The 24,647-nt window shown below is 42.8% G+C and overlaps 1 protein-coding gene across 1 annotated transcript in view; it reads left to right on the top strand.

Moving 5' to 3' along the window:
* Positions 1–24,647, top strand: part of LOC133563655 (protein mono-ADP-ribosyltransferase PARP6-like) — a 45,475-nt gene that overhangs the window by 1,901 nt on the left and 18,927 nt on the right. Inside the window, 13 exon segments of the mRNA XM_061917916.1 lie at positions 1–2,002; positions 2,057–2,125; positions 4,424–4,492; positions 6,909–7,006; positions 7,097–7,157; positions 9,504–9,594; positions 12,095–12,161; positions 12,225–12,374; positions 12,537–12,678; positions 16,132–16,263; positions 22,425–22,520; positions 22,579–22,671; positions 22,750–22,875. The exon segment at positions 1–2,002 is cut by the window's left edge and continues 1,901 nt beyond it. Coding sequence (XP_061773900.1) covers positions 2,123–2,125; positions 4,424–4,492; positions 6,909–7,006; positions 7,097–7,157; positions 9,504–9,594; positions 12,095–12,161; positions 12,225–12,374; positions 12,537–12,678; positions 16,132–16,263; positions 22,425–22,520; positions 22,579–22,671; positions 22,750–22,875 — 1,128 coding nt within the window. The 5' untranslated portion in view covers positions 1–2,002; positions 2,057–2,122.

Below are 24,647 nucleotides of genomic sequence, written 5' to 3'. Positions count from 1 at the left end.
GACATTGTTTAATTCTTCACATAGTCCTGCTTCGCACACATCCAGTAGCATAAACACTCCTCCGCTTCATCAAGCTCAAATAAACCTGTTGAGCTTTAGCTCTGTGGTGGTGTCGTCTCCTTCCCCTGTCGAATGTAACATATCCATCACTTTGTACGTACAAAAATCAAATAACCAAATGTATAGGTAATGATGTAATGATTACACTTTTATATTTTTAACTTCACTGTTCCAAGCGGCCCTCTGAGGGCAGCCAGGACTGCGATGTGGCCTTCCATGAAAACAAGTTCGACACACTTGTCTCAGGAGATTCATAGCTGAGATGTCAATATCAAAATATTGCTTTGAATCACTTTTTGGCAACCAATCTGCGGTCTCTTCCAAGGTTTCTCATTTTTCCCATTGGGTTGACTTTTTTCTTGGACTCCGAGTCGATGAGGATGTTGTTGTGGTTCGTGAGACCCTTGAGGCATTTGTGATGAAGGGCTACATAAGTCAACTTTGAATGATTAATCCTAACATCTTGCAGACGGACTACAAAAACAGCTTGTAAAAGCGACTTTGGAGCAATATTTACACAAAAATGTTGCCAAAGAATATTCAATACATATTGTATTATCCGGACCAGTGTTTTTCAAATTTTTTGAGGCAAGGCACATTTTTTTCATTAAAAAATACGGAGGCACACCGCCAGCAGAAAACGTTAAAAAATTAAACTCCACCAGGTCGTCAGGACTTACTTTGAGTTTGTTAGTGTTTTCCTGTGTGCAGTGCTTTAGTTCTTGTCTCTGCGCAGTTGTTTTGGTTGCCCTTCCTGTTTTGTTGGTGTTTTCCTGTAGCAGCTTCATGTCTTCCTTTTGAGCGCTATTCTTCCCACCTGCCCCTTGTTAGCAAGCAAGACTATTGAAGTTGTTGCTATCCTTCTTTGTGTGGACTTTGTTGATTGTCATGTACAAATGTACTTTGTGTAAGCTTTTGCTGTTGTCCAGCATTTTGTTTCTGTTTACTTTGTAGCTGGTTCAGTTTTACTTTCGCTTTGCATAGCCATTGCCTTTTCCTGTCCCTTTTGTTCATTTTGGTTTAAGCATTACATACCTTTTTACCTGCACGCTGCCTCCCGCTGTGGTCTGGGATCACAACAAACCATCCTCGTCTCACCCGACACACTCCCACTTTTACAAAGCAATGAACTACCAGCTGCCACCTACTGACTTGGAGTATTAGGTGGTTACCCTGCCGAGTTCTACACAGCACAGACACTAAGCAACGGCACATTATTTGCAGATTATAATTATTGGTTTGCAAAAAATATTTTTGGGACCAATTAAGGGAAGTTACGTAATTTCCCACGACACACCAGACAACCGCGGCACAGTGGTTGAAAAACACTGATCTCGACCACAGGGAAGTGTTTCAAATGTAGAATAATATCATTTTGGGGCCCCTTTAAGGAGCATATGGCCACCACCAAAAAGATGGCCAGACCAAACACTCTTTCTAGTTTAAGTGGATTACGCTGAGAAAAGCACTTAATTAGAAAGCACAGATGCATGAAGGCCTAAAAGTGTGTCACCTGACCAGACTATGAGCAGCAGGCGGCTGCTCACAGGGTTAACTGCTGATTAAGGTCAAACTGGAGACACACACACACAGAAAGAAACAGCTTAAGTATTATGAATCAATTCATTGTCACCTGATAACAGATACATGTTGTTAGGAGTCTGCAGAATGTCATGACTTTGTCAAAAACGTCAACATGGAACAAAATTCATTGGAGGTGCAGGTTTCAGTCTATCCTCCTCTCTTGGCCGACGGCTTCTGCGGCTAATCGTGTTCTTCGAATCCACGGCTAAACATGTGGACTTGGGCTGTCCAGATCACAGGAAGCGGACAGCCTGACACACAACTAACCGAGCCATCAAGCAGGAAGTTTTGTTTGAGTCACTGTGGATATTTCACTGTTTCTTCAATGTGGATGTGCAGGATTTACCTGTAGAAGGAGGTCAGTGAAGGCATCATCAACACACATTGAATTATAGCATAATCCTGTTTGTAGTTCTTTGCCTGTTTATTACAGCGTTGGTAAAAAGACCGAAGTGGAGCAAGCCAAAGTGTGGCAGTGATGGTGAGGTTCCTGACTTTATTTTTTTACTTAGCATTCCTTTAAATTGTCTTCTAATCAATGTACATTTAGACTGCTCACAAGAAAAAGAAGAGCACAATTAGATATGTCAAATTTTGTTTTCAAATACTTCTTACTTATTAAAACGTAAACCAATTGTGGTCTTACCCTGATGATGTACAGAATATAGATTGGAGCTCTTTTCTAAATCAAATAAATTGATTAATTGTTGCAGCCCTATTCTCAATGCACAGGGGAAAAAAAGTGGAAAGGATTCACTGGGTTGGGCATTTTTATGCAGCTAACACAGTAGCATTGAAACATGCTTTAAAACTGTAAACATTGATCGCTTTATCAGCTTATTCCTTTCCAAAAAGAGATTTGTTTTTATATTATTGCTTATTAGACAACATGAAAGTCAATATTTACATTTACTTTCCCTTAAGATATCATCTATAAGGATGGCAATTTAAAAAAAAAAGCCTAAAACATTTCAAACTACAGCTGAAGTACGTTAGTTGAAGCATAAAACACAATGAACCTTTCCACAGCATTTGTGTGTTTTATATGAACACACATTCCATTTCCATGTTTGCCATCACTATGCCATAGAAAATCTAACTAAAAAGGTGATGATTCTGCCCGTATTTTGTGACTGCAGTTTTTGCACATCCTTTTTAAATCTGGGCTTCAAACTTGACATCAGTACTCTTGTGCAATAAAGCTGGGGTGCATACTTTTTATTCATTGCACTAACAGTAGAAAACCCCATCTCACAGAGATTGTAGTAGAATGGGGGGGATTCTTTTTCTTTTTTTTTGTCATGAAAAAGGGATTTTTTTGGGGGTTTGGTGCACTAATTGTAAGTGTATCTTGTGTTTTTTATGCTGATTTCATTTAAACAATAAATTATTCTGCGGCCCGGTAGTTGGGGACCACTGCATTGAGTCAAGTGTGTCTTTACAACCACATGAGTTCTGTTGGATAATTAATACTATTTAGCTTCAGATGGTCCATCATTTTCCTTAAAAAAACGATAATTTTAAGATTCTGGTACGGTAATGTTTAAATTTCCATCTGATAACACTAGCTAAGTGGAAAAAGAGGAAGATTAATTTCCACTCCCAGAGCACAAAGCAACACTCCAAAAAATGGAAGCAAGAAAGATTAAGGAAGGATTAGATATCTAAACTAGTGCTGTCAAACGATACTTTAAAAAAAATCTGATTAATACCAATTTTGAATGTTGATTGTGATTAATCATTGAAAATCAGTTTCATACATTGCGAGATTTAAAGCATATGTTACAAAAAGACGCCCAAATGTGAACATGAATGTTATTTTATTTTCAGAATGACTTTCATTTTTAAAATCGTACTTAAATGCATGCCATTTATTTGCTCGCAACTCAGCAAAAGTATCATTAAAAGTCACTGCAGGGTCAGTCTTCTCACTAAAGTGTGCATTGGCCTGGTCAGCTCACAGTTTAAGTACTGTAATTTGCATGATTAATTTGCATTTATAGATAAGTAATGCAATACTTTTTTGTAATGAAAGGCATGTGTTAGCTTTTCCAGCCCTAATTTAAACTTAAATGCAAGCACTTTCTATTTTCTTATCTCAAAATATAGCTTCTTGCTTGAAACAATCCATCCATCCACGTTTATTAGCCGGCTCTCGTCAAGATCTCCGATGACAGTTATTTCCTGACCAGAGCTTTTATTTTTCATTCTACTTCCTGTCTGCTTTTTTCCCTCGCCACTTTTCTTCTGGCTTGACCACCTGCCCCCCAGTCTTGTTATTAAGAGCCTCACTTGCTAGCAATCACAAATCAGGAGGCTTTTTGTGCTTCTTTGTTCCTAAACGTGGAAAACTTTCCCTGTGTTTCCTGTGCAGTTCCCTGCTGCACTGTCTCTTTGTTTTTGTCATTTAATATTTTTTTCCAGTCATCTCCGCATCTCGGGCTCCGGCCGAACACACAACCTTACCAGCTGTAATGACCATATAGAAGAAGAAAACTAATGATCCTCACTTGGATTTGTAGTGAACGTCCATGTTGTCCTGCCTGTGTGCGTTGGAACAAAACAAAAAAACAAAACAAAAAATCAAGCACCTTGGATAAAAATGTCAACAAAGATGTTGAGCCGGTCAGGTCTGACCGATGAAAACAATCTTATAGAAAATCATTTTCTTTCTCATTGATGTTGTGCCTCAATGCACAAACACTTTTGTCCAAATGTTGCACTGCATTTATTTAGAAGATCCTTTATCCACATATGTTTCTCTTTTTTGACTGTTAAGGACGCCGAGTGCCAGGAATGGAGTGAGAGTGAGGAAGGCTCCAACTCAGAGGAAGAGGAGACAACTTATGTAAATGTTTCTTTTAATATGCTTCAAGGGAAACTAACAATTTTTGGTGGAATGTTGCCTATCACCCACAGTCATGAAAGACATGATGACTGATGGAGGTTTTTAATGCATTTTAAATATAAAATACTCTTAAATAAGAGTCTGATTAATGATAGTAATAATAATAATAGATTTTTTTTCGCTCCATTTTGTCCACTAAAGACGCCGAGATCATTATCCATGCGTTTGTTACGTCTCGTCTCGATTACTGTAACGTATTATTTTCGGGTCTCCCCATGTCTAGCATTAAAAGATTACAGTTGGTACAAAATGCGGCTGCTAGACTTTTGACAAGAACAAGAAAGTTTGATCACATTACGCCTGTACTGGCTCACCTGCACTGGCTTCCTGTGCACTTAAGATGTGACTTTAAGGTTTTACTACTTACGTATAAAATACTACACGGTCTAGCTCCAGCCTATCTTGCCGATTGTATTGTACCATATGTCCCGGCAAGAAATCTGCGTTCAAAAGACTCCGGCTTATTAGTGATTCCTAGAGCCCAAAAAAGTCTGCGGGCTATAGAGCGTTTTCCGTTCGGGCTCCAGTACTCTGGAATGCCCTCCCGGTAACAGTTCGAGATGCTACCTCAGTAGAAGCATTTAAGTCTCACCTTAAAATCTGTATACTCTAGCCTTTAAATAGACCTCCTTTTTAGACCAGTTGATCTGCCGCTTCTTTTCTTTCTCCTATGTCCCCCCCTCCCTTGTGGAGGGGGTCCGGTCCGATGACCATGGATGAAGTACTGACTGTCCAGAGTCGAGACCCAGGATGGACCGCTCGTCGGGACCCAGGATGGACCGCTCGCCTGTATCGGTTGGGGAAATCTCTACGCTGCTGATCCGCTTGAGATGGTTTCCTGTGGACGGGACTCTCACTGCTGTCTTGGAGCCACTATGGATTGAACTTTCACAGTATCATGTTAGACCCGCTCGACATCCATTGCTTTCGGTCCCCTAGAGGGGGGGGGTTGCCCACATCTGAGGTCCTCTCCAAGGTTTCTCATAGTCAGCATTGTCACTGGCGTCCCACTGAATGTGAATTCTCCCTGCCCACTGGGTGTGAGTTTTCCTTGCCCTTTTGTGGGTTCTTCCGAGGATGTTGTAGTCGTAATGATTTGTGCAGTCCTTTGAGACATTTGTGATTTGGGGCTATATAAATAAACAGTGATTGATTGATTGATTTTGTAAAAGCACTTTAGATTGAAGAAACAAGCTCAAAGTGCTACAGTCCATTTAAAAAAACAAAAAAAAACAAAGCGAGAACAACAAATAGCTGCCCCCAACGAGTAAAATAAATAATGAAATAAAATAAAAACTACGACAGCCTGATAGCTAGAAGTAGCAAAAATAAATCTATCAAAAGGTTTTATTTATGTGGTTTTATTTCCGCATTCTCATCAGGATCCTAGCTATATTATTTTGTATGTCCTGCAGCTTCTGGATGTTCTTGCTGGGGATCCTGACAAGAAATGAGTTGCAGTAGTCGAGCCTGGAGGAGACAAAGGCGTGGACAATGGGAGCTCCACTATTTTGCCCATAAAATCCAATAAATAAGCATTCAAAAAGCGCTGACTATACTCCATTTACATTTTGCGCCTTGAATATTAACCAAGTATTAGTGATATTGTTATTATAAGCGCTAACGCAGACAAACAATTTATAGCGACGCCATGATCACTTCCTGTGTGCCTATGTTCACATCATCGGGTGGTCCGCTGCTTCCTTGCGTCCTTGCTTAAGTCTATTTTAAATAATAAATCATGCATCTCCCCTGGACATGAGACGTCTGAGTAGGTAATCTGATAAGTTGGTACACTTTGACAGCCATTCAGAATCTGGAAATGGCGAGGAAGACACGAAAAGCGCTTGGTCCTCACGCCCCCCCCCCTTACATTGCGAGGATTATGAGACATTTTTCATCTAAAAGGGAATATCTGAACATCCTAGCAGTCTGCATCCTAATGACAACAGACCTTGTACAGTAAGTGATGTTTATTCTGTTTGTGGGCTCTCATGAAGTTTGCAGTGAGCAGAAATCAGTGATAAAGAAAAAAAAATGCAATAGTTGTGATGCTTTTTTAAATTAATGCGCCACTTAAAATGATCAAAATACGTAAATATCAAATGTTATTATAAACTAATGTATTTAATATTTACATTGCAAAAATAAAAACAAATCCATTTTAAAAAAGTATATATATATATATATATATATATATATCAATATCATCCATCGTCATGTCTTTCATAATGACTGTGAAGGATAGGTGAAATTCCCCAAAAAGTGCAGATCCCCTCTGAATACATCTAGTTATATTGTAAAAGTTGTACGGGGTCACTGCATTTGGAAATAATGTGAGTGCTTCTTCTCCGAGGGGGAAAGTTCTGCCCTTGAGCCAGGCTGCCACCCCCGGCTGGACACAGACATTGAGACAGTGAGGAGTCAGTATTCAGATAGTGCCATCTCTACCAGGTCCACATTTGGGGGGAAAATCATCAGATTAAAAAAAAGAATCTAAAATTATTCTGACGCTTTCTTCTTCTTCTTCTTGTATCCTGCCAGTGAGTAGCAATCTGTTGATGACGTGGACGTGGATTTGAAGATTAGAGCCAACATTTTGGATGTAAGTAAACATCTCCCTCCTTTGGCGAACACGTCTGCTCTCCCTGCACATGTATGATGTCCACGGGCACGGGCGGACTTCGCTTTAGGCAAACACAGGCCCTGAGACTCCAGGGGCCCACAAGTAATTCATCAAAACTATTAGTACAGTTTTGTCCTATTTAAAATCATGTTTTATTGTCCAAAATTGTGACCTTCAAATCCTATCTAAATTAAAATAAGATGTGTGCCAATTAGGGTTTTATCCTGCTGTTTCTGATATCAATCATCCTTGAGTAAGCAAACTTTATTTATAAAGCAGTTTTCATAGATAGAAATCACAAAGCGCTGTACAAAACATAGTTGGATTAAATAACAAATAAAATTAAAGCTGCAAGCAGCGTTGTTTGGGTCCGCCTTTGGCTGCTGGCCACCTGACCCAAGCCCTGGTCTAAGTCAGACCTACATAGAGAATTTTGTTTCATGTCTATATGACATTCCTAACAGAAGTTACAAGCAGTTTTGTCAGGGTTTTTTCCTAGGGGGCGCTGGAGCACAATTTTGATTTTTGGGGTTTGGTTATTTATTGGATCGCAATTTTTGCCAGTCCTGATGTGTGTGTAAAATTGGGTGAGTTTTGAAGCATGTTAAGGGGGTCAAATTACAGATCGGCGTTTCTGGATGTTGTTGATAAATGGCTTTCGCTTGGCATAGTAGAGCTTTAACTTGCACTTTGAAGCATTTTAAGGGGGTCAAATTACAGCTCAAAGAGGCAAAAATTTAATTTTTTGCAAACATTTTGCTTTGAATGGGTTTTTGCAAAATTTGTGTTGATTTTTGCCCTAGAAGATACACTTATGAAATCCAGGTCTAAGTCCGCCCTACATAGATGTCTTTGTTTCATATCTCTACGACATTCCTAACGGAAGTTACAAGCAGTCTGTTTTTTGTTTGTTTTTTCCTAGGGGGCGCTAGAGCGCAATTTTGGTTTTTGGGGTTTGGTTGCTTAATAAGTTGGGAAGGTTTGCTGTACCGATGTGTGTGTAAAATTTGGTGAGTTTTGAAGCATGTTAAGAGGGTCAAATTACAGCGCATTGGTGCGGAATAAAGAAAGAAAGAATAATAATAATAATAAAACATTACAGTTTCAATAGGCTCCTTTGGCCCATTGCAAAGGACTCCACAGGAGTCCTTTGCAATGGGCCTGGCGGACCCTGACAAGGCCCTATCGTATTGAGAAAAACAACTGTTGAGGTTTTCTGGCTGATAGTTGTGGATCCACAGCACGGGTGTCAAACTTAAGGCCCAGGGGCCAGATGTGGCCCCCACATAGTATGTGGCCCCTGAAAGCTTGGGAAATGATGTGTTGATAAAGTATTTATTTTTCTCCATTTGGACATAAAAAATACATTTACTGCCTTTTCAATTTTAATACTATTTGATAATGCAACACATATATTTTTTGTTTAGTAAATAAAAATCTGTTTGACTTTTGATTTTAAAGCCAGTCCTCAATCAAATTGTGCACTGTAAAATTGAAACAAACAAAAATCCTGTCTGTGTCGCCAAAATTTACCTTCAAAACACTGGTAACATTTTCCGTTTACAGTAATAAACTGGAAAAACAAAAAACAAATATACTTTTTATGGTAACAAATAGTCTTCTTCCTCCAAACACGACCAGTTGAGTTGATACCAAAATGGATACATGGATGATACAGCAGAGGATTGGGAGAATGTCATGTGGTCAGATGAAACCAAAATACAACTTTTTGCTATAAACTCAACTGGTGGTGTTTGGAGGAAGAAGAATACTGAGTTGCATCCCAAGAACACCATACCTACTGTGGAAGCATGGGGCTGGAAACATCATGCTTTGGGGCTGTTTTTCTGCTAAGGGGACAGGACGATTGATCCGTGTTAAGGAAAGAATGAATGGGGCCATGTATCCTGAGATTTGGAGCCAAAACCTCCTTCCATCAGTGAGAGCTTTGAATGGTTGACCAAATACTTATTTTCCACCATCATTTACAAATAAATTCTTTAAAATTCTTACAATGTGAATTCCTGGATTTTTTTTTCACATTCTGTCTCTCACAGTTGAAGTGTACCTATGATGAAAATGACAGACCTCTGTCATCATTTGAAGTGGGAGAACTTGCACAATCGCTGGCTGACTAAATACTTTTTTGCCCCACCGTATATATATATATATGTATGTATATATGTGTATATATATATATATATATATATATATATGTATGTATGTATGTGTGTGTGTGTAAATGACCAGGCAGTTTTTGTTGTGTAGAAGGCTCTAATGACAAGGTTTCCTTGGGCCCTCAAATGACAAGACTTCTGTCCACAGGAGGAGGTGACCAAGGCTTGGAGCGTCGATCCAAGCGAGCCCATCATTGTGCGTCTTCACTTTTCGTTGTCTCAGTATCTCGATGGACCAGGTAAGACTCTGCTCTGCAGACATTGTAATCTATAGCAGCGTTTACGACAAACTCCTTTTCAGTTGTTTGCAGGTCCTTGCCTGCGAAACAAAAAAGAATCTTGCACTTTTATTCAAAATTATATTTTTTTATGGTCATCCATGAGCTCCTTAAGGGAGCTACAAAGCTTTTTCATGCTACAGTGTTTGAACCCTCTGCCACAGATCACAGGCGCCCATTACATCGATGGCGAGCTACCAATGTCAGTCGATCGCCAGGCAGGCATGAAAAAAAATAGACCTAAAAATTTGTGACCGTCAATCTTCACCGAGACATTATTTTCGTCACCTGATTGACATCCGCGGCACCCGAGGGTCTTGTGAGATGACGCTGGCCGCTGCCATTATTAAGAAAAAATGACCGACAGGAAGGCGAGAAACTGTCGTGATGTGGTGGTGAGCAACTCCAGGATGCAGAGATGGCAGGCTTGGTACAAGAAAACATGCTTTTATTGTTCAAAAAATGCAAGGAAAACATGAACCAGCAAAGAGGGACCGGAGTCAGAATAGCTCACAGGATACAAGAAACAGGAAACTGCAGCCCTGACTGGAGGGCAAGGCAGGTATGTCTAGCAGCCGACTGATTGACACCAGGTGTGGCCAGGTGCCAATCAGTCGCAGCTGAGGGAAACAGCGCTAAGTGAGGCAAGCAGGAAACCGGAAAAAAATAAGAGCGCTGACAGGAAATAAAACACAGAGGGAAAACTAAAACATAAGCCTGACAGAAACACTTTTTATTTCAACAGACTCTCGCGCCGTACCTGCCGTCAATAGCCTAAAGACCGACGGCACAATTCCTATCTTCACAATAAAAGTGCTGCTTCATCCTGCCTGGGCTAACAAAATAAGAGTCTCAGAGTGATGGCGTGCAACAAGCTAGGAGTTTGCCGTGATTGTAACTAAATTAAAGCATCAATAATGAGTCACTTTGTGGTTCTCGCGCACACTGGCCGCTGCACGTAATGTACAGGATGTGAAGTGAATTATGTTTATATAGCGCTTTTCTCTAGTGACTCAAAGCGCTTCCACATAGTGAAACCCAACCTCTAAGTTTCATTTAAAGTAGTGTGGGTGGCACTGGGAGCAGATGAGTAAAGTGTCTTGCCCGACGACACAACGGCAGGGACTAGAATGGAGGAAGCAGGGATCAAACCTGGAACCCTCAAGTTGCTAGCACGGCCGCTCTACCAACCTTGCTATACCGCCACTATGTATGTGTGTAGCGACTACCGTCTCGAATAACAAACTAAATTGTGTGTTTACTCTGCTGTTGTTGTATTTTGATGCAGCTGTCAATGTAATCAATCAATCAATCAATCAATGTTTATTTATATAGCCCCAAATCACAAATGTCTCAAAGGACTGCACAAATCATTACGACTACAACATCCTGGGAAGAACCCACAAAAGGGCAAGGAAAACTCACACCCAGTGGGCAGGGAGAATTCACATCCAGTGGGACGCCAGTGACAATGCTGACTATGAGAAACCTTGGAGAGGACCTCAGATGTGAATGGGCTCCCCTGTTCAGGGATTGTCAGGTTCAAACACTGATGACATCTATCAAACAAGACAAGGAGCAAGGAATTAAACACAGACAGAATTAAATTTGGCTCAATTGAGGAGAGACGCGTAGACAGCGCACCCTTGTACAGTGTTGTCCCACGCCCCTGACGAAAGATTGTACGCCTCCTCTTTTATTTGGACTTTCCCTGATCACATGGCAACAGCTGTTTTTAAGGGGCGGGGGTCATAAACAGCCATCGCCTTTGGCTACAGAACAGTTCAAAGAGAAAGTCACAGAAAAGGTCATAAACCGTTCAAAGAAGAGGTCCCTGGAGGGGAGTCAGGTCCTGCTTCCTTTTCGCTTTGTAGATCTCGGGTCAAGACAATATCTTTCAGTTAAATACAATACATGAAAGAAATAGAACACCTCCATGTTACTTCCCATCCTACACAGTGGAGTTTTACTTCTGCTTGTTAGGATTAAAGACGGCTTTTGTCTTCTCGCTGGGAACTCATTGAAACACAAAGTTTTGTGATAACTTAGATGCAATTATTCTGACAGGGATCACCCCCTAAAAAAGGTGTTTGAGTGGAAGAAATTAATTATTTACAGCGATTAAATAAGCATTCCTCTTAAAAAAAACACAGAACTGTTTTCACTAATTTTCACTCATATAGGGTTAGTCTTTTTTTTTTTTCAAAGAAACATTTATCTGTTTTTGCTGCATATGTTTACAAAATTATAAAATGTCCATTTTTTGTCATCCGTCTGACATCGGTTTCAATTTTTCAAATTGAAACCGATGTCAGAAGGATGGCAGTTTCATAAAAAGCTCTGCAAAAATATTGATTTACTCCAATTAGAGATATTGTTTGTGCGTCTTAGCTCTTCATCAAAAAAGAATATGGATACATAAGTATAGCTTTACCGTGTCTTATATGTTTCCTCACCATAGAACCCACAGTTGAAGTCTTCCAGCCATCAAATAGATATCATTTCAACCTTGGAAAAAAACTCCAGAGGTAAAAGTATGTTGTTTAGTATATTCTTGTGCAAATGAAAGACTCATCCTTTGTATTCCGCAGCGTTCTTGCATCCTTCATATCTCGTGAGTGGCAACACCTGACCAATGACACCACGATGGTTCATCAGAAGAGAAAGCACAGCTGGTTCAGGCCTGGCGGAACCATCAAGAAATGTCGTGCAAAACTCAGCATCTGGCTGCCGTTGTCAAAGTATGTCAAATATCTTCACAATATTCCTGCTTTTAGTTGTGTAGAAAAAAACATTAGCTGGGAGTGTGTGCTGTTTAGTTGGATTATTGCATCACTAGCAACTCCAACATGAAGCCTTCTCAAAAACACAGCAATATTATCTTTTATTCTCTTTACTGACAGATCGAGAACACTCCAAAGCTGCAGCCAGAGGGGACGGATTGTCTTGCCTGGCTTGAAATGGAACCGTTTCACCAATCGCACGACTTCATACAACATTAAGAATCCATCGGGAGAACTTTTCACTCACACATCCAGTGGAAAGGTGGGTTTTGCCTCTGCAGAACGAAGTGAGATTTAATCCTGCCTTCATCGAATCACTTGAAAGCTTGCAAAAAGGGAACCATTAAAGCTACAACTGTCACTCTACCATGGTAAATAAATATGATAAAATAATAACAATAGATTTCATTGATATTGTTCTTTTCTCGACTCATAAAGTGCTTTACAGAAGTCTGAGAACCCATCATTCAATCACTCCATATCCACACATTGATGGTGTTAAGTTGCATTTTGTAGCCACAGCTGCCCTGAGCTAAACTGAGGTGATCAATCAATCAATCCATCAAACTTTATAAAGCGCTTTTCATGCCTAAAAGAAATGCAACACATACAGTAGTGCTTTACAGAGTTAAAAACAACACCCCGGTGACACATGTCCCACGGACACACATACCAAACACAAACACACACTTATGCAACTATATGGACTAATGATTGCATGGCCGAGTACAGAGGAGACATGTGAGTAAACACTATCACATCTGAGGAGGTCATGAGATCCTGGACACCAGGACGCTGACACACAAAAGTGCTCATCTGAGGAACGTTGGAAAAATACAAATAATAAACTTTGTAAAATAGTTAGAACCATAAATACAGATAAAGAATACAATACAAGTAAAACATATGAAGATTGATAAAAAAAGATCAAAATAAAAATGAATATGGATAGATTAGATAGTACTTTATTTATTCCGTCAGGAGAGTTCCTTCAGGAAAATTAAAATTTTCAGTACAATGCCATTCAAGTTTAGACAAACATTACAGGGAGACAGAACAGGATCGCTGACGGGTCTGCCGGCTTCCAGCGCCCCTTACAAAAAAGATGAGATACAGGTAAACAAGGGGCGTGGGGGGATGGGAGAAAAAAAATAGAAGATTAAAATAAAATAAAATGAAAATCGGTCTTAGCCTGGGCCCTGGAGAGGGGGTGCAGACTGAGGCCAAGGGAAAAAAACAACAACTCATAGCCATGGTACACAGCCCTCTTCCATGTGTGTAAGAGGGAAACATCCAACATCAAAGAACACAGAGGACATTAAAGACATTAAAGCAGCAGATACAACCAGACACTTCTACATACAGCTATGAATAAATAAATAGAACTAAAAAAAAAATTGCATAACTAATAGGATAAAAAGTAAAATGGGTAAAAGCCAAATTAAAAATGTGGGTCTTAAGCGCGCTCTTAAAAAAAAGATGGAAGTGTGTCTGCCAATTTGCACCTCCGGCCCCTCGGACCAACAATCAGACATTGATGCACCTTTCATATCCTGGTGTGAGCAGCGTGGGGGAGGTGTCTTGTCCAGGGACACCATGGTTGTGACCAGGATGGCAGAAGCTCACATCAAACACGTAACGCTTAAGTTGCCTAAAACCCTGACCTTTAACCAGAAAGTCCGCATTTCCAGTTGGGTTTTTTGCCAGAGCTTTGATGAGCTGGCCTTCGTACGCCAGCAACCTCAAACTACTTTTTCAAACAATCAAGCTATGATTAAAATGTCCTCTCCCAGTTTTGATTTAAGAGGTTTTACAAAAATATGGCAGTTATCATTTTAAGAATTACAACCATTTTATGTAGCATTTGGATAAAATAGAAAACAAATATATTTTTTTTAATGCAGGGACATCACACTGGTTTTCATTGAGGGCCACTTGGAAGTTATGGCTGCCATCAGAGGGCCACTTTAACTGCTGATAATGGATTCATTTGCCTCTGGATTTCATTATTAATCATGTAAATTGTTTTAAGTAGACTATCGATTTTACAGTAAAAATTTAACATTTACAAAATGTTACTGTAAAATAATGCTTTTCTATTTCTTACAACATTATACGGTAAATATAAAAACAATTCCACTGTTTTGTCCTTTGTTTTTTAGGGAAAAAGCCGGCAGATTAGTTGCCAAAATTTTACTATTAATTTTACATTGGATTTTATTGTTAATGGAAAAAGTCTACAAGTTCCTTTTTTATTCTGGCAACTTAGCTGCCAGTTTTTGTACCCAAAAAACAAATGTATTGTTTTTCCATTTACAGTAATACACCGTTAAAAACTAGATTTTGCAGTAAAAATATGGCAGCTCAGTCAACAGAATTTTACCGCCAAATGTTTTTATTTTTATTTTTTAATTCACAGCAATATGGTGTAAAGCAGTGGTCCCCAACCTTTTTGTGTCCGCGGACCGGTCAACGCTTAATAATTTATCCCGCGGCCCGGGGGTAAAGGGGGGGGGTGGATCTTTTTTTTTTTTTTTTCTTTGTCATGAAAAAGGGAGGTTTTTGTGGTCTGTGCACTAATTATAAGTGTATATTGTGTTTGTTACGTTGATTTAATAAAAAAAAAATATATATTTATTTTTTTAAATTTATTTATTTATTTTTTTTTTTAAACAAAAATGAATAAAAAATTCTTCTGCGGCCCGGTGGTTGGGGACCACTGGTGTAAAGAATACTGTAAAAAAATGTTTTTTATTAATTTGGTGCATAGTTTTTTCTGTAAAATCCTAAATCCAGCTGATGTTTAAGTATGTGTTTTTATTTAGACCAAAAATGTTTGGAAAGTATGATAATAAACTAACATGTTGCAATAATGGATACTATTAAAGTTTAAAAGGCATGCAATGTCAAGCAGTATTTTTCTGTCAAATTTTAAAAATCCATTACATTTAGTGAGAAAATATGAAGTACTTTTTGACACATATCATTATCAGGTGTTTGCGGGCCAGATAAAATGATGTGGCGGGCCACTTCTGGCCCCGAGGCCTTGAGTTTGACACGTGTTTTAATGCATTTTACTTCAATGTACTTAGCAAAAAAAAAGGTGAAATAACTGAAAACATGTTTTATATTCTAGTTTCTTCAAAATAGCCACCCTTTGATCTGATTACTGCTTTGCACACTCTTGGCATTCTCTCCATGAGCTTCAAGCACACCTGTCACCTGAAATAGTTTTCACTTTACAGGTGTGCTTGAAGCTCATGGAGAGAATGCCAAGAGTGTGCAAAGCAGTAATCAGATCAAAGGGTGGCTATTTTGAAGAAACTAGAATATAAAACATGTTTTCAGTTATTTCACCTTTTTTTGTGAAGTACATAACTCCACATGTGTTCATTCCTGGTTTTGATGTAAATAGTCATGAAAATAAAGAAAACACATAGAATAAGGAGAAGGTGTGTCCTAACTTTTGGGTTGTACTCTATGTCACTCTATAAACTACAGCAAGAAATGACTAGAAGGACAAAAAAAGTCAGCCTGAGTGTTAGAATTCGAGTCAACTAAAAACGTTCCCACCACCTGTTGAAGATCTCCAAATTAAAGGTTTACAAACCAACCATACTTTGATGGAGGAGGAATTAGGCTTGCATCTGCCATGTGGCTCTTGCTAAAATCCCCAAGAGCCAAATCTCCTGACTCATTGTGTTTCCTTCCTCAGAGAGTGATGGTCGCAGGAGTGAAGTCCTCACCTCACCTCAGCACCAAGCAGCTGATAGAGCTGATGTTCTTCTCTCAGGCCATCAGACAGCGGAAGACTTCCCCGACTCTGCCGCACGGCTTCTTGCTGTAGGTGAAATCATTCAATCAAGTTCATCCCTTCAAAAAATACTTTTTTTACAGTAACGTTCTTAGAATCCTGACAAAATGTGTTTGAAGCAATAAAAAAATGATTTCAAGCATAACTCCTAAACCCGTGTTTTTCAACCACTGTGCCGTGGCACTGCGATGAGGTGGTGACTTGTCCAGGGTGTACTCCGCCTTCTGCCCAAATGCAGCTGAGATTGGCTCCAGCATCCCCAGCAACCCCAAAAGGGACTAGTGATAGAAAATGGATGGATGATGTGCCGTGAGACAGTCTGGTGTGCCGTGAGACAGTCTGGTGTGCCCTAAGACAGTCTGGTGTGCCGTGAGACAGTCTGGTGTGCCATGAGACAGTCTGGTGTGCCATGAGACAGTCTGGTGTGCCGTGAGACAGTCTGGTGTGCCCTGAGACAGTCTGGTGTGCCGTGAGACAGTCTGGTGTGCCCTGAGACAGTCTGGTGTGCCGTGAGACAGTCTGGTGTGCCCTGAGACAGTCTGGTGTGCCCTGAGACAGTCTGGTGTGCCCTGAGACAGTCTGGTGTGCCGTGAGACAGTCTGGTGTGCCGTGAGACAGTCTGGTGTGCCATGAGACAGTCTGGTGTGCCGTGAGACAGTCTGGTGTGCCCTGAGACAGTCTGGTGTGCCGTGAGACAGTCTGGTGTGCCCTGAGACAGTCTGGTGTGCCCTGAGACAGTCTGGTGTGCCATGAGACAGTATGGTGTGCCGTGAGACAGTCTGGTGTGCCCTGAGACAGTCTGGTGTGCCGTGAGACAGTCTGGTGTGCCCTGAGACAGTCTGGTGTGCCCTGAGACAGTCTGGTGTGCCGTGAGACAGTCTGGTGTGCCGTGAGACAGTCTGGTGTGCCCTGAGACAGTCTGGTGTGCCGTGAGACAGTCTGGTGTGCCGTGAGACAGTCTGGTGTGCCCTGAGACAGTCTGGTGTGCCGTGAGACAGTCTGGTGTGCCCTGAGACAGTCTGGTGTGCCCTGAGACAGTCTGGTGTGCCCTGAGACAGTCTGGTGTGCCGTGAGACAGTCTGGTGTGCCGTGAGACAGTCTGGTGTGCCGTGAAACAGTCTGGTGTGCCCTGAGACAGTCTGGTGTGCCGTGAGAAAGTCTGGTGTGCCGTGAGACAGTCTGGTGTGCCGTGAGACAGTCTGTTGTGCCCTGAGACAGTCTGTTGTGCCCTGAGACAGTCTGGTGTGCCGTGAGACAGTCTGGTGTGCCGTGAGACAGTCTGTTGTGCCCTGAGACAGTCTGGTGTGCCCTGAGACAGTCTGGTGTGCCGTGAGACAGTCTGTTGTGCCCTGAGACAGTCTGGTGTGCCGTGAGACAGTCTGGTGTGCCGTGAGACAGTCTGGTGTGCCGTGAGAAAGTCTGGTGTGCCCTGAGACAGTCTGGTGTGCCGTGAGAAAGTCTGGTGTGCCGTGAGACAGTCTGGTGTGCCGTGAGAAAGTCTGGTGTGCCGTGAGACAGTCTGGTGTGCCATGAGACAGTCTGTTGTGCCCTGAGACAGTCTGGTGTGCCGTGAGACAGTCTGGTGTGCCGTGAGACAGTCTGTTGTGCCCTGAGACAGTCTGGTGTGCCCTGAGACAGTCTGGTGTGCCGTGAGACAGTCTGTTGTGCCCTGAGACAGTCTGGTGTGCCGTGAGACAGTCTGGTGTGCCGTGAGACAGTCTGGTGTGCCGTGAGACAGTCTAGTGTGCACTGAGACAGTCTGGTGTGCCGTGAGACAGTCTGGTGTGCCGTGAGACAGTCTGGTGTGCCGTGAGACAGTCTGGTGTGCCGTGAGACAGTCTGGTGTGCCGTGAGACAGTCTGGTGTGCCGTGAGACAGTTTGGTGTGCTCTGAGACAGTCTGGTGTGCCGTGAGACAGTCTGGTGTGCCGTGAGACAGTTTGGTGTGCTCTGAGACAGTCTGGTGTGCCGTGAGACAGTCTGGTGTGCCGTGAGACAGTTTGGTGTGCTCTGAGACAGTCTGGTGTGCCGTGAGACAGTCTGGTGTGCCGTGAGACAGTTTGGTGTGCTCTGAGACAGTCTGGTGTGCCGTGAGACAGTCTGGTGTGCCGTGAGACAGTCTGGTGTGCTGTGATAACCCTGTAATACTCTTCCATATCAGTAGGTGGCAGCCAGTAGCTAATTGCTGTGTAGATGTCAGTAACATGTGGTGTCCTGATCAGAATATGCAGACGACAGCGGGAGGTAGCGTGCAGGATATTAAGGTATCTTATGCTTAAACCAAAAAGAAAAGGCTTTGAAGCTTAGACGTGTCTTTGCGAAACAAAACAAAAACTGAACTGGCTGCAAAGTAAACAAAAACAGAATGCTGGACGACAGCAAAGACCTACAGCGTGTGGAGCAGATGGCGTCCACAAAGTACATCCATGCATGACATGACCGTCAACAATGTCCCCACAGAAAAGGAAAGCGTCCGCACAATTTAAATATTCTGGATTGTGAAATCAAAGCAGGTTTGGAGAATATCGCTCAAGGAAGACATGAAACTGCACCAGGAAAATACCAAAAAACAGGAGAAAACACCAAAATAGGAGCGCAAGAGAAGGACTAAAAGACTACACACAGAAAAACACAAAAACACTTCAAATAAGTCAGGGTGTGATGTGACAGGTGGTGACAGTACACCTACTTTGAGACAAGAGCTGTAGTCGTGCATGCTTGCTTATGTTTTAAAGTCATATCCAACTATTGCCACAACGACCTTTTTACTGTCAGTATCGGCTGCTGGGTTTCGTTTTTTTACTGATTTCTGCTGCTGGTGTGCCTCAGGATCTTTTCAATGAAAAAAATGTGCCTTGACTCAAAATGGTAGAAAAACACTGTTCTAAAACAAACTTTATGTCTAATATTGCCTGAATTTGTGTATCTTTGTGAGTTTTACTAAAAACATCCATCCATCCATCCATCATCTTCCGCTTATCCGAGGTCGGGTCGCGGGGGCAACAGCCTAAGCAGGGAAGCCCAGACTTCCCTCTCCCCAGCCACTTCGTCTAGCTCTTCCCGGGGGATCCCGAGGCGTTCCCAGGCCAGCCGGGAGACATAGTCTTCCCAACGTGTCCTGGGTCTTCCCCGTGGCCTCCTACCGGTTGGACGTGCCCTAAACACCTCCCTAGGGAGGCGTTCGGGTGGCATCCTGACCAGATTCCCGAACCACCTCATCTGGCTCCTCTCGATGTGAAGGAGCAGCGGCTTTACTTTGAGTTCTTCCCGGATGGCAGAGCTTCTCACCCTATCTCTAAGGGAGAGCCCCGCCACACGGCGGAGGAAACTCATTTCGGCCGCTTGTACCCGTGATCTTGTCCTTTCGGTCATGACCCAAAGCTCATGACCATAGGTGAGGATGGGAACGTAGATCGACCGGTAAATTGAGAGCTTTGCCTTCCGGCTCAGCTCCTTCTTCACCACAACGGACCGGTACAACGTCCGCATTACTGAAGACGCCGCACCGATCCGCCTGTCGATCTCACCATCCACTCTTCCCTCACTCGTGAACAAGACTCCCAGGTACTTGAACTCCTCCACTTGGGGCAGGGTCTCCTCCCCAACCCGGAGATGGCACTCCACCCTTTTCCGGGCGAGAACCATGGACTCGGACTTGGAGGTGCTGATTCTCATTCCGGTCGCTTCACACTCGGCTGCGAACCGATCCAGCGAGAGCTGAAGATCCCGGTCAGATGAAGCCATCAGGACCACATCATCTGCAAAAAGCAGAGACCTAATCCTGCGGTCACCAAACCGGAACCCCTCAACGCCTTGACTGCGCCTAGAAATTCTGTCCATAAAAGTTATGAACAGAATGGGTGACAAAGGACAGCCTTGGCGGAGTCCAACCCTCACTGGAAATGTGTCCGACTTACTGCCGGCAATGCGGACCAAGTTCTGACACTGATCATACAGGGAACGGACCGCCACAATAAGACAGTCCGATACCCCATACTCTCTGAGCACTCCCCACAGGACTTCCCGAGGGACACGGTCCAATGCCTTCTCCAAGTCCACAAAGCACATGTAGACTGGTTGGGCAAACTCCCATGCACCCTCAAGAACCCTGCCGAGAGTATAGAGCTGGTCCACAGTTCCACGACCAGGACGAAAACCACACTGTTCCTCCTGAATCCGAGGTTCGACTATCCGACGTAGCCTCCTCTCCACTACACCTGAATAAACCTTACCGGCTACAGAAGCTACTAAAAACATGCTTTTGCAAAGTTTACAAACACAAACATTGTTTTTTCTTTACTCAATATGATGAGTAATGTTCTTAGAATCCCGAGAAAAATGTGTTTGAAGTCGAGATGTCCAATAATGGCCTTTTTATCCCATATTCCGATATTGTCCAACTCTTAATTACCAATTCCGATATCAACTGATACCGATATATACAGTGGTGGAATGAACACATTATTATGCCTCATTTTGTTGTGATGCCCCGCTGGATGCATTAAACAATGTAACAAGGTTTTACAAAATAAATCAACTCAACTTATGGGGAAAAAAAGTGCCAACCTGGCACTGCCATATTTATTATTGAAGTCACAAAGTGCATTTTTTTTTTTTACATGCCTCAAAACAGCAGCTTGGAATTTGGGACATGCTCTCCCTGAGAGAGCACGAGGAGGTTGAGGTGGGCAGAATTGGGGGTTGGGGTTAGCGGGGGTGTGTATTGTAGCTTCACGGAAGAGTTAGTGCTGCAAGGGGTTCTGGGTATTTCTTTTGTTGTGTCTATGTTGTGTTACGGTGCAGATGTTCTGTTGCGATCACCACATATGGTTTATACTTCCAGTTGTTGTATCACTGTTGTTCTACACTCTTACTTCCTGTTTAGTCCGTCACCATGGTTGCTCATTGATCCCACCTGCTAATCACGGTTTCTGCACACCTGTCACTTTTTGATTACTCCCCTATTTGAGCCCGTCCCTTTTCGTTATTCTTTCTGGGACTCTAATTTGCCTTTGAGCAACATTCACGACTGTCTACTACCCGTATGTATTTTCTCGCTAGCTCTTACGCTAAGCCACTCGATATTCCAGCTTTCATGCTGAATGTTTTTTGTTTACTCTTTTGTGTGCTTCGTGCCAAGTATAGCTCGGTTGGTAGAGCGGCCGTGCCAGCAACTTGAGGGTTGCGGGTTCGATCCCCGCTTCCGCCATCCTAGTCACTGCCGTTGTGTCCTTGGGCAAGCAAGACACTTGACCCACCTGCTCCCAGTGCCACCCACACTGCTTTAAATGTAAAAATTAGATATTGGGTTTCACTATGTTAGAGAAAAAGCGCTATATAAATATAATTCACTTCACTTCACTTTTTGTATTTTCTATTCCTAGCTTTCATGCTAGCGCCCTTGGTTTATTTTTGTCTGCTAGCTCCAGTGTTTTTGTTCATAGTCTGTTTTTGTTAAGTGTAATAAATCATTTAAACTTACCGTTGCTGTGTTCATGCCGACGCATCCACGAAGGGACCAATTTGGCATCACCATGCCAACCAGTCGTAACATGTTCTCCTGAAATGTGTTTGTCATTCTTGTTTGGTGTGGGTTCACAGTGTGGCGCATATTTGTAACAGTGTTGGTGTTGTTTATACGGCCACCCTCAGTGTGACCTGTATGGCTGTTGACCAAGTATGCCTTGCATTCACTTGTGTGTGTGAAAAGCTGTAGATATTATGTGATTGGGTCGGCACGCAAAGGCAGTGCCTTTAAGGTTTATTGGCACTCTGTACTTCTCTCTATGTTCATGTACACAGCGGCCTTTTAAAAAATCGTAAATTTTACTTTTTGAAACCGAAACTGATCATTTTGAAACTGATAACGATTATTTCCGATATCACATTTTAAAGCATTTGTTGGGTGATAGTATCAGCAGTCTGATGTTATCGGACATCTCCAGTTTGAAGCAATACAAAATAGTTTCAAGCATAACTCTTAAACCAATGTTTAATAATGCCTGGATTAATGACTTCATTAAAAAAAATGGTTCCATCCATCCATTTTTCTACCGCTTGTCCTGTTCAGGGTCGCGGGGGGTGCTGAAGCCTCTCTCCCAAATTAGAAGATCTTTGGAATGTGACAACGAGAGGCAAAGACGGCGCATTTTGTCAGCAACATCTGACACTAACAATGAAATATTTCATCCACAGGTTCTGAAATATGCAGAGCAGAGGATGTTAACTTTGAAGGAGTACTGCTTGGTTTGTGATGAGAGGCACGTTCTTCAGAGTGGCCCCATGTTGAAGGTAAATCCCCACAAGAAAGATGCTGGTGGATCTGCGCTGTGAGTGATGGTGATTGTAGCCCGCAGTGTGCAGCAGAGAACTCTGTTTGTTTTCCTATCACACCATGGGAGTGATGTCAGGAGCCTCGGAGGAAGTGGCCAGCGGTGCTCAGGTCAGCAAGGTCAACAAGGTCAACGCCCACATGGACTGCAGACCATCCGCAACCAACGCTGTCATTTCTGCACCACAGGTGGTCGACCTGCTGGTGGCGCTGTGCAGGACGGCGCTACAGTCCGCACGCAAGGATATCATATTTCAACCATACCCGTCTGTTGTCCATCCAAAGAACCCCAAAATTCTGGCCTTCAGTCCAAAAGTAGGACTTATTATGCAAATCCAACTCTTCTTACCTATTGGCACCTGTTTTTGTGTTTTTGTAATCTGACTGATTCTGGAAAATATATTGTGGATATACTTAGAAAATTATGTTGCCTTCCTTCATGCTTCCTCTAAACCACTGTGCCGCGGCACACTAGTGTGCTGTGAGATACAGTCTGCTGTGCCGGGGGAGATGATCTCCATCCATCCATCCATCCATCATCTTCCGCTTATCCGAGGTCGGGTCGCGGGGGCAGCAGCCTAAGCAGGGAAGCCCAGACTTCCCTATCTCCAGCCACTTGGTCCAGCTCTTCCCGGGGGATCCCGAGGCGTTCCCAGGCCAGCCGGGAGACATAGTCTTCCCAACGTGTCCTGGGTCTTCCCCGTGGCCTCCTACCAGCTGGACGTGCCCTAAACACCTCCCTAGGGAGGCGTTCGGGTGGCATCCTGACCAGATGCCCCAACCACTTCATCTGGCTCCTCTCGATGTGGAGGAGCAGCGGCTTTACGTTGAGCTCCTCCCGGATGGCAGAGCTTCTCACCCTATCTCTAAGGGAGAGACCCGCCATCCGGCGGAGGAAACTCATTTGGGCCGCTTGTACCCGTGATCTTATCCTTTCGGTCATGACCCAAAGCTCATGACCATAGGTGAGGATGGGAACGTAGATCGACCGGTAAATTGAGAGCTTTGCCTTCCGGCTCAGCTCCTTCTTCACCACAACGGATCGATACAACGTCCGCGTTACTGAAGACGCCGCACCGATCCGCCTGTCGATCTCACGATGATCTCATTTCACCTATTTGGGTTGAAAATATGTTTTGCAAAGCAGTAATTATAGTCTGCAAAGTATGTGTTGTTGTTGAGTGTGGGTGCTGTCTAGAGCTGGGCAGAGTAACCCTGTAATACTCTTCCATATCAGTAGGTGGCAGCAGGTAGCTAATGGCTTTGTAGATGTCGGAAACAGCGGGAGGCAGGGTGCAGGTAAAAAGGTATCAATTGCTTGAACCAAAAATAACAAAAGATGAGGGCCCTAAGAAAAGGCATTGACGCGTAGGAAAGGCTATGCAGAACAAAACTAAAACTGAACTGGCTACTAAGTTAACAAAAACAGTAATAATTTCACCCCACCTAGTGTGTGTGTGTGTGTGTGTGTGTGTGAGAGACAATCATTGGTACTTTAACTTTTTAAAACACGGCATTAAAAAATCATTATGTGAACCCTTTAAGTTGTGATGTATTAACACTTTAAGGGGTTGTATTAGGATTGGTTTTCTACTTTTAAAAGATGTCCTTGGGATCAACATAAGATGTAATGAATGGTGTTTTTCTGGTCAAAATGTTGCATAGATTCTTCAAAGCACTTTTTTTCAATCATATTTTCAGGATCAATCAATCAATCAATGTTTATTTATATAGCCCCAAATCACAAATGTCTCAAAGGACTGCACAAATCATTACGACTACAACATCCTCGGAAGAACCCACAAAAGGGCAAGGAAAACTCACACCCAGTGGGCAGGGAGAATTCACATCCAGTGGGACGCCAGTGACAATGCTGACTATGAGAAACCTTGGAGAGGACCTCAGATGTGGGCAACCCCCCCCCCCACCCCCCCCTCTAGGGGACCGAAAGCAATGGATGTCGAGCGGGTCTAACATGATACTGTGAAAGTTCAATCCATAGTGGCTCCAACACAGCCGCGAGAGTTCAGTTCAAGCGGATCCAACACAGCCGCGAGAGTCCCGTCCACAGGAAACCATCTCAAGCG

Source organism: Nerophis ophidion, linkage group LG12, assembly GCF_033978795.1.
Source record: "Nerophis ophidion isolate RoL-2023_Sa linkage group LG12, RoL_Noph_v1.0, whole genome shotgun sequence".
Taxonomy (NCBI): Eukaryota; Metazoa; Chordata; class Actinopteri; order Syngnathiformes; family Syngnathidae; genus Nerophis; species Nerophis ophidion.
The sequence above is the reverse complement of the archived record's forward strand: the minus strand, read 5'-3'. Positions and strand labels throughout refer to the sequence as shown.